This window comes from Palaemon carinicauda, chromosome 17 (genome assembly GCF_036898095.1).
Source record: "Palaemon carinicauda isolate YSFRI2023 chromosome 17, ASM3689809v2, whole genome shotgun sequence".
NCBI classification, from domain to species: domain Eukaryota; kingdom Metazoa; phylum Arthropoda; class Malacostraca; order Decapoda; family Palaemonidae; genus Palaemon; species Palaemon carinicauda.
Genome location: NC_090741.1, coordinates 24,630,894 through 24,640,893, shown reverse-complemented (window position 1 = coordinate 24,640,893; position 10,000 = coordinate 24,630,894). Strand labels below are relative to the sequence as shown.

General features: G+C 41.7%; 2 protein-coding genes across 2 annotated transcripts; both read right to left on the bottom strand.

Moving 5' to 3' along the window:
* Nucleotides 1–7,159: 7,159 nt before the first annotated feature.
* LOC137656255 (protein FAM200C-like) lies at nucleotides 7,160–7,846 on the bottom strand. The gene has a single exon (XM_068390424.1). The coding sequence runs from the start codon at nucleotides 7,844–7,846 to the stop codon at nucleotides 7,160–7,162; it is 687 nt and encodes a 228-aa protein (XP_068246525.1).
* Nucleotides 7,847–7,962: 116 nt separating this feature from the next.
* On the bottom strand, nucleotides 7,963–9,724 carry LOC137656254 (protein FAM200C-like). The gene is made up of 2 exons (XM_068390423.1): nucleotides 9,706–9,724; nucleotides 7,963–8,438 (listed from the first exon to the last, which is right to left on the bottom strand). Exons 1-2 carry the CDS (start codon nucleotides 9,722–9,724, stop codon nucleotides 7,963–7,965), a joined length of 495 nt encoding a protein of 164 aa, XP_068246524.1.
* Nucleotides 9,725–10,000: the final 276 nt, after the last annotated feature.

The window sequence follows — 10,000 nt, the reverse complement described above, 5'->3', positions numbered from 1 at the left end:
TATATATATATATATATATATATATATATATATATATATATATATATATATATATATATATATAGCTGCTGCAGCCCGTCTGTCAGACCTCGAGTCTGTGTTCGGCGTAGAGGATGTTACAGATCCACCAGGGGCTGTGGCAGAGCATACTCCAAGGCAGCTTTCCCCTTTGGGGGAACACGTCTCTCGTTCGTGAGAGAAGACTGCCACGGGGCTTAGGCGGTCACTTTACACTTCCATTTCTCTTCCAGGGGCAGGGGTAGAGCCTTGCCTTAAGCAAAGTTCTCATTGGGAGAACAAACCTACCCTCCAGAGAGGTAGCTCTCGACGTGCAGCAGTCTCCCACTAGGGCGGAGTCGGCTTTACGTTCCTCTTTGAAGGTTCGTAGGGTAGAGGGATTCCTGCTGTTCTCCTCCTCGGGGTGTGAGGAGACATATTTATGGACCTCCATGTTCTGCAAAACATTGACCCATCATGGTCTGGTGACAATCACCCTTTGGGCTGGCGTGATCTGGAGCCTTCGGGCTCTTGTCATGTTTAACTTTCAGGTTCTCATGAGTCTGTGAGACCTTTGGGCCTCTGTCGTGGTGAACCTTTGAGTTCTTCCGACCTAGAACCTTCAGGTTCCGGTTGCGTCAAACTCTCGGGTTCTCGCAACGATGGTTCCACTGAGCCTTCGGGTTCTCTTGCCATCTGTCACGTGGAGCCTTTGGTTTCTCAGGACAAAGAGGTTTTGGTCTCCCTTTGTGCTGACACTTCGGGGTCTAACAACCCTGGGTCTCATGCCTCTTATCATGTTGAGCCCTAGTGCTCTCATGGCAGGGAAACTTCAGTTACCGCAGAGCTGACCCTTCGGGGTCTCTCAAATCCGGTTATGTTGAGCCTGCGTGCTCTCGGGCCTTTTGTCACGTTGAGGCCCCAGGCTCTTGTGGCAGGGATATTCTGGTTTCCCGTTGGGTTGACCCTTCGGGGTCTGGTAACCCTTGGTTACGCTGAGCCCTCAGGCTTTCATGCCTCTTGTCTCGTTGAACCCTCCTGCTTGCATTGCAGGGAAACTTTGGTTTCCTATTGCGTTGACTCTTCCTGGTCTCGCAACCTTGGCTAAGCTAAGCCCTTGGGTTCTTGTGCCTCTTGTCATCTTTAGAATTTGGGCTCTCGTGGCAGGAAAACTTTGGTTCTTCATTGTGTTGACCCTTTGGGGTCTCGAACCTTGGTTACGTTTAGCCCTCGGGCTCTCATACATCTCGTCATGTTGAGCCCTCGGGCTCTCATACCTCTCGTCACATTGAGCCCTCAAGCTCTCGTGGCAGTGAAAACTCGGTTTCCCGTTGTGCTAACCCTTCAGGGCCTCGGAACTCTGGTTATGTTGAGTCTGCGGGCTCTCATTCTGGGCACTACGCTGAACCTTCGGGCTCTCACAGCTGGGATTCTTTTCATTCTTGTCGCGCAAATCATTCGGGTTCTTGTGACTACCGTTAGGCTAAGAAGGTTGACTCACATAACAGAGAATCTTAGGGATTCTTTCTCCCTATCAGTAAAGATGACGTAGTTCCTTTGGATTCTCGTCATCCCTTGTCGCTTGAAACCCTATGCATTCACACAACCCGTTGCCCAAGGATTTCCATCTCCCTCCAGGTAACAATGACGTGATTCTTTTAGGTTCTTGTCATGCTTCTAGTCACGTGAACTCTCCTATCACGATTCCTGCATAATTCTATCAGGAATCCGTGATAGAGTTCATGCGAGTTCTCATCATGATCATTTCGGCACACGTGAAATGCATTCTCGATCCTTTAGGGTCGCGTGAAGTAGACTCTCAATCCCTTAGGGTCTCATGAAGTGGATTTTCGATCCATTAGGGCCTGGGGAAATGGATTCAAGAACCATAGTAGCTCCTTTCCCTTGGTAGCCTTGCAAAACAGGGTTCTCGATCAATTTCCAAGATCCTTTTATATGGAACTCCTAGGTTCTCGTCACACCAACTCTCATGGTTTGCCCGATCTAGAGTTTTCTTTGAAAAGTCTACGGTCGATCCCCCTACAGGCTGGGTCATTCAGCATAGCGTGACTTGTGACATCACTCCTGCACTCCCAGCTGATTACTATGTGATAGCTAGAACGGTTTCGCCACCACTGATCCTTTCTTTTTTGAAGGAACCTCCTTCACCTTCCCTCCACTCGCCCACTTCTAATGGTTGGGTTAGCAGACAGCTCATGATCATCTCTTGTCATCAAGAAACCCTCAACTCCTAGGAGGGAAGCCAGCAGGACGAATTTCTTACATTCTAGTTCCATTTCGCTGGCAAGTCTTGCCTGCAATGCACGGTAATTTTTCTCGCTAGCGAGAAAGCATTTGATGGCAACTCTATATGGTAAATCGATTGATGGCAACTCTACCCTTTCCGGGATACTCTCATGCTTGAGAAGTTTTGCATAACTTCAACAGGTGTTGTTAAAAATTCATAAAGCTTGTAAGAACACTTTCCTGGAGTATGCGCTCTCTCTAAGACAAAACCGTGAGGTTATTGTCACAAATTCAGTTTCAACCGATTGATTGAGTCAGCCGCATCCCATCATTGTGCCTCTGGGCATAATGACTTCTTGTTTTACATGATAGGCTTTTGAGACCTTTTATTTCTTTTACCCTTACAAGGTTATTATTTCAAGCATTCAGTCCCAATGGAGCAGTATTGGCTTATGTTTTCGAACAATAGCAACAACATGGGCATTTTTTCATAAGGTTTAAGAATGTTATAATCCCCGACCACAAGAGAACCAGACACCCATGTCTGTGTATGAACATTGGTGAGCACCTCCCACAAGGAGGATAAGCAAACCAAAGGAGGAATTATTGCTTCAATAACTGTATATTTTGTTTGAGGGTTTATGCGCTCACATCGACGATCAAATATTCCTTGGTCAATAATGTTGCGTTTCGTCACACATACATTATTCCCGCAACTGGATTCATTACAATGGATTACCAGGTTATACAGTACATTAACGTTTACTTTCCTGCAACCAGACATACTGTATTACGTTCTGCCTTTGTAGGCACTTCCTTCCTTTCTTTCTGATCGTGGGTCTCAGTCTCTTACAAATACTTGGACTGAAAACCTCTAATAATCGTATTTGTTCCCTAGTACAGAACATAGAATACTTATGCAAGTTTTCCAATCAGAGACAGAGAAATGCAAACGTTTTTCTGCGTAAAAAAGGAGGAATCTCGGTTTCGAGCCTTTTCAACGTTCTCCAATGGAGTTCCAGACACAAATTAAAGTCGGGCTACGCCCATATGTACGTCCTACTCACAGTTCTGTGTTACTAGTCCATAGATACAATTATGCATATTACCCATCGTACAATAGATTGCAGATACATCTCAATCTCTTCCTTTGGGAGTAGTTGGATGCATTGGATAGAGACCGACCGGACTCTCGTATGGAGAGTCACTGTAATAACATAAGCAGTACCGGATACCTGGTTCACCATTTTTTATCATTCTTATTTGGTCAACAACTGCCTCCCACCCCAGATTGTTAGTTGTTGGAGGGAGGACAGAATCCCCCTCTACATAGCAGAAACGTGTAAGCAGTTGCATATCTTGACATCATCTCATGATGTTTTTCTTGCTATGCAATCTTCTGACCCCTCTGGACAAACTGCAGATGGTGGGTGGCAAATGAGAACCTTCGCAAAGAGGCCCATCTTTTCGTCTCCCCTTTGGAACTGAATCTCTCTTCGGGTACATTAAAAGAATGCGGGGGGGATATGCCTCATCTTCATTTTTGGCCTGAATCAGAAAGGTACCAGCATGTAACTCTCTTAGTGAGCCATCTAGCAGTAAAAATACTCAGATGGACAGAGAACAGCTAGGTGCTCCCATCTGCTCGCGTCATTCCTGGCAACAGGAATTGGCTTGCAGACAATATGAGCAGGTCCACTCAGATGGTGGGCTTCTTGTATCTTTGAATCATCTTTTAGCTAACAAAGTCTTAACTTTGTGAGGTACCCTGACTGTGGTCCTGCTCGCAACGGCCCTGAACTTCAGTCCCAGACCCCCAAACTCTCGAGCAAGACGTATTCCAGGAACGGTGGGACGGCTTAGAGGTGTATGCTTTTCCCCTGTTTAGTCTAGTGAGAGAGTCGTCAACCAAGTTAGAATAAGCAAGAACTTATCAATGGCTTCAAAAGCTTTGCTATGGTATTGCACAGAATGATTCGCGGATCTTTTGCAGCTCTCGACGAAGCTTCCAATAGAAATTCTCGCCTGGAAACTGTCTAACACCTCTCTTAGAGAGGCCTTTTGCAATGAGTTGCGGAAAGGATTTCCAAACCCCTCAGACACTTTTCAGCGTAAGTCTTCCGGGCGAGGTGTTCGGTCCTTTCTGGCTGATGTCGTGGATGGGCGATCTCTCCCCTCAATGCCTCTTCTCATACAAACTTTTTAGATGACTTGTCCCCTGTTGGAACTTAACCTCCTCCTGGGAACGAGGTTTAGGTCCTTCAGTCTCTGAAGGCCCCTCTTTACAAACCTTTATACCAGGCAACAGATCGCTTCCTTACATGGAACACGGCTTCTCCACTCACTTTGGCTTCATCCAAGAGAGTTAGTGAGTTGTATGATCTATCTTCTGATGTCTCCTACTCTAGGAGATGGGGAGAAGTGATTCTCAGCTGCATCCCTTAGTTGATTGCCAAGACTCAAACTCCGAGTATGCTGTACCCTAGGTTCTTCCCATTCTGGAGAGAAAGTCTTCATTCTGCAATCGAAGACCCAATCCAACTGGGGTTTTTCCCAGTGAGGAGTCTGAGGCATTACCTTAAGGGAACGACAGCAGCTCGCTCCCGTATGTAAGCGCACTGTTGGTAAACATAGGGGAGGTCAAGAGGAGGGTCACAAGGATTTCCTATCCCTCCTTGATCCTTAGGCAATTGATTTTTCTTTCAATCCAGACCCTCCTCCATCCTAATGACCCACAGCTCATGATGTCAGTGGCTTTGCTACATCCCTGGCGTTTAAGAAAACTATTTTGTGGTGCAAGTACTGCAAGCGGGCTTGTGGAAGCATCAATCGACCCACAGCCCACAACCTGTAAGACATAACCCACAAGAACATGGAGACCATTTCCATTGGTATTGTGGTGGTCGCTCGACAAATGGTCTAATTACCCCGAGCTCCTTGATAGACAAGTAGCAGAGGGTTGAGGGCTGAGGTTACCCTGGTCAGTCTAGGTTTAATGAGTAAGAATGACTGGCTCCTTTCTTCTTTTCATCCTCTTCCCTCTGGGGAAAAAAGCTCTGCAAGCCTTAGCATAGCTGACTTCACCTTTCTGCTGATAAGGCTCACTTCCCTTGTGTGTACTAAGTATACAATAATACTTTATTACGTCTTCAATACCTTGGTTCAATACCTTGGTGAGGGAGGGTATTAGGTAAGTCTTAAGAATTCTAGGTCTTGTACTCGAGTTCCTATGTTAAAGCAAGACACACTGCTAGTTTCGCTCACACACAAGCTTCTGTAGGCACCTATCAGTGCATTACCTCATATTGGGACTTGATTTTAGCTAAGGTAGTTTTCCTTCTACAATCGAGAACCCCAGGTCATGACCAAGGCCATTTGGTTAGGACTTCCTACCTCCTATGAGTAAGTCATCCCTGTAAATAGTGGTGGGTTTGTATTTGCGCTGGAACAAATTGCAAATTTGGAAGTAATTTGTATTTTTCATAGCATACCAACCTGAAGGTATTTATACAAATTAGCCCACAACTCTGTCCCCTGAGAAGTCCTGCCAGAAAGTAAAGTGGTCACTCAGCCGACAGGTGTGAGTGAGCGGGATAGCAAGTCTACCCCACCCCCCCCGCTAACTAGGGATGGGGTGGTTATCCTTCAGTAAAACTTATCATGGCTCGTCTTTCAGCTATGTCAAATGTAATACCCCTATAAATAGCTTCAGATTTATATGCCAGGAAAAATACAAACTACTTCCAAATTTGTTACGTTTAGTGCTTATATGCTTATGATATACAGGGTGGGGAAACTGTCCACCTGTGTATTTAGGTGGTGGGGAAAATGTCTGGTGGGGAAATTGTCCTAGTGGTATATAGAGGTGGGGAAAATGTCCATACCCAACTTGTGTTGCTTCCAGTCTATCTATATCCTTCTGAATATTTGAAGCCCTTAATTGGATTCCATATTCTAGATAGAATCTTACTAGTGATGTGTACAGCTGAATTACAGTGTCTTTGTTTCTGTATTTGAATTGTCTCTTTATGTACCCTATTAGTTTTTGTGCACCTCTTTCTGCTTTTATGGTCTGTTTGGTGAACTTCCAATCGTTGGTGCTAATAATACTGAGATCTTCCTCATAGTCCACACCTTCTATTTCATTACCCAGCAGTGAGTAATCTAATTGCGGGTTAGTATAACATATGTGCATGATTTTACGTTCCCCAAAGTTGGAAGGCATTTGCCATTTTCTAGACCATTCTCCCAGCTTCATTAAATCCTCTCATCTAGGTCTTCTGAGTTCACAGTATTTATGGCTAGTTAGGTACTGTCGGAAAATTTGGCTATTCCACTAGCTCAGGGGTTCTTAACCTTCGGATGATTCCAGACCCCCAATGGATTGTCCAATATGGTGCCATACCCCCTTCACTTGACTGTTGAAATAATTATTACCAATCCTATTGTTTGCCAGTGTGTCATCCAAATATGTCAATACCTTGAATATCCTGTACTTCAGATATGGATTGCTAGGAATAGAACATGAAAAAATCATAAGCATTGATAATTTTTTTTACAATTCTAATGAAAGCAAAATTAAAGTTACAGTCCATTTTTATTACACAAAAGAAGAGAACATAAATGTACGAGTTTTTTTTTTTTCCAAATTGACAACATAAAACATACTTTTACAAGCCTAGTGAGATATTTGCTGTTGTTTTCCTGCAATCAAAGCATCGAATCGTGGTACAGTGGCTGACAAAGCTACTCACATGTCATCTGACACATCAAGTCTAATTCTCCACTTTGATTTCAGATTTAATAATGCAGAGAATCCTATTTCACAGAGATACGTAGTTGTGTAGGGAACAAAAACATTTATTGCTCTCATTGCCAAGCTTGGGTAAGCTGACGTTTGTTCACACCAAAACTGCTATACATCTATCCCAGCCATTTCGAAATCAGCTTTCTTTCTTGGGTCCTCTTGGAATTCAATTAAATCATCCTTTGCTATATCGTTATCACTCAGTCTTGATACATCAAATGAGAAAGGGTTTTGTATCCAAACCGATTCTATGCAAAGATCATTAGTATCTGAAAAGTAACCCTCAAAATTTGTACTTAGAATTTCCAAATGATTCTTAACTTCTTGAAGTATTTCTACAGGTAGTGTTTTACCATCTTTAGTAAGGATATTGTCAAGGTTAGGAAAGTTTGCCAGGTTACCACTTTCAAAATGGCGACACCAGATAGGTAGTTTCCTTGTGAATGCGACGACTTTTCCCCTGGCTTGAATGATGTCCACATCTCTTCCCTGCATTGATGTGTTCAAATCATTGAGAAGACTGAAAATATCAGCCAAATATCCCAGGCTAACAATGAAATGTTCATCTTCAAAGTACTTTGCAAGAGGGGATTGTTGATGCTTGAGAATTTCGAGAATTTCATCCTGAAGTTCCACTACACGTGTGAGAACACTGCCACGACTCAGCCAACGTACTTCTGTGTGGTACAGTAACACTCCATGTTCCGCTCCAATCTCATCACAGAATTTTTTAAACAGTCGGTGATTCAATGGACGTCCACGAATGAAGTTGACTGTTTGCACAACTATTCCCATCGCTTCTTTCAGTATTTTTGGCAAGGTTTTGGATGCCTGAGCTTGGCGATGTAGAACACAGTGGGTGGTGAGCACATGTGGAGCTTTCTCCTTGACTATAACAACGAATCCAGCTTTTAGTCAATCAGGGCAGAAGCGCCATCCGTACAAATAGACCCAATTGAATCCCATGCCAGCTCATGACGATCTAAGAAAGATTGGATCAGCTTGAATACGTCAACTGCTTTGGTTGTGGTTTCGAGTCGTTCACAAAATAAAAATTCTTCCTTGATGTTCTTTTCATGTACATATCGTACAAATACAAGCAATTGACTGTGGTTTGAAACGTCAGTTGATTCATCGATCTGCATGCTGATTTTTGCAGGACTTTGTTTTATCTCGCTGACAAATTGGGTTATTATGTCCTGACCCATGTCTTTAATTCTCTGGTGCACAGTGTCGTTGGACACGGATACCTGACTTAATTTCTTCGCGGCATCCTCTCCCAGAACAATTTTAGCCATCTCCAGCGCACAGAGTTTCAAGAGGGTCTCCCCAATTGTGTGTGGCTTCTTTTCTCTGGCAATCATGTACGAAACTTTGTTGGAGGCTTCTAGAAGAGGTTTTCATGGAGCAGAAAACCCATATGATGAAAGAGTTGCTTTCTGATCATAACGAACTCTTATCAACTTAAAAGCCTCAATCGATGTGCCAACATGATCTTTGTGTTTGCTTTCAAGATGTTCCTTCAGTCTTGATGGCTTCAAATTTCCATTGCTCATTACCAAATTGCACAGCATGCACTAGGGTCTTTCTTTTCCATCTCGTTCTGTCAGACAGGTGAAGCCAAAACCAACATATGAATCATTCCACTTCCTTTTCTTGACAGACGACATTTTACACAAAATCTGTGAAAGGGAAGCGAAAAACTGTCAAACACAGCCACTGCCCTCAATATAATAAAAAAACATAAGATGAGCGTAATAAACACACATAATATAATAAAGAATATATATATATACATATATATATATATATATATATATATATATATATATATATATATATATATATATATATATATCTATCTATCTATCTATCTATCTATATATATATATATATATATATATATATATATATATATATATATATATATATATATATAGATATATATATATATATATATATATATATATATATATATATATATATATATATATATATATATATATATATATATATATATATATATATATATATATAGAGAGAGAGAGAGAGAGAGAGATATATATATATATATATATATATATATATATATATATATATATATATATATATATATATATATATATATATATATATATATATATATATATATATATATATATATATATATATATATTGGAAGCTTGAAATACGAGTTTAATTCGTTCCAACACCGAGCTCGTAAACCAATTTAATCGTATTATAAAAACAACTTTCGTTCCAGCCCTCCCCCCCATTGAAAAAAAAAATATACATGTATATGTATTTTGTGGTGTAAACAAAATGCAGCAGCAGCAACAACATACTACCTTACGCTATTGCGGTGTTGTGGTCAGTTATGCTGCTTGTGGTCCTGCCAGAGCTCAGCTGATGGCCACGAACACCCACTGCCTGTCCTGTCAGTGCTGCCAACTCTACAGATTAATCGTTAGGTCTGCAGATTTTTACGTTCATCTCAGATTTTCAGATCTTAACTACATACAGGCATAACTACAGTGAACAAGAACATAAGCATAACTACAAAAAATAACCTGTGAACAATAATAAGTACAAAATAGAAGAAAATAACGAGAGATACTAAAAAATACCTGATTACCAGAGATCGAATCCCATACCTCCAGCATTTGGGTCCATGTAGTTAATGTATATAAGAAATAGTAATGGGCCAAGGACGGATCCTTGAGATACCGTTTTGTAACAGCTGCCACTCTGAAGCTTCTCCAGTGATTACAACTCTCTGTTTCCTGTTTGTTATTCAATCTTAGATCCATTCAGCGGTCTTGTCGATGATGCCTGGTGCTCTAATTTTGACCAATGATTTTTATGAGGAACTTTGTCAAAAGCCTTCAGAGAGTCTAGGTATATGATGTCTATTGCCCTGCCTTTTTCATAAGTATTAAACATGTGAAA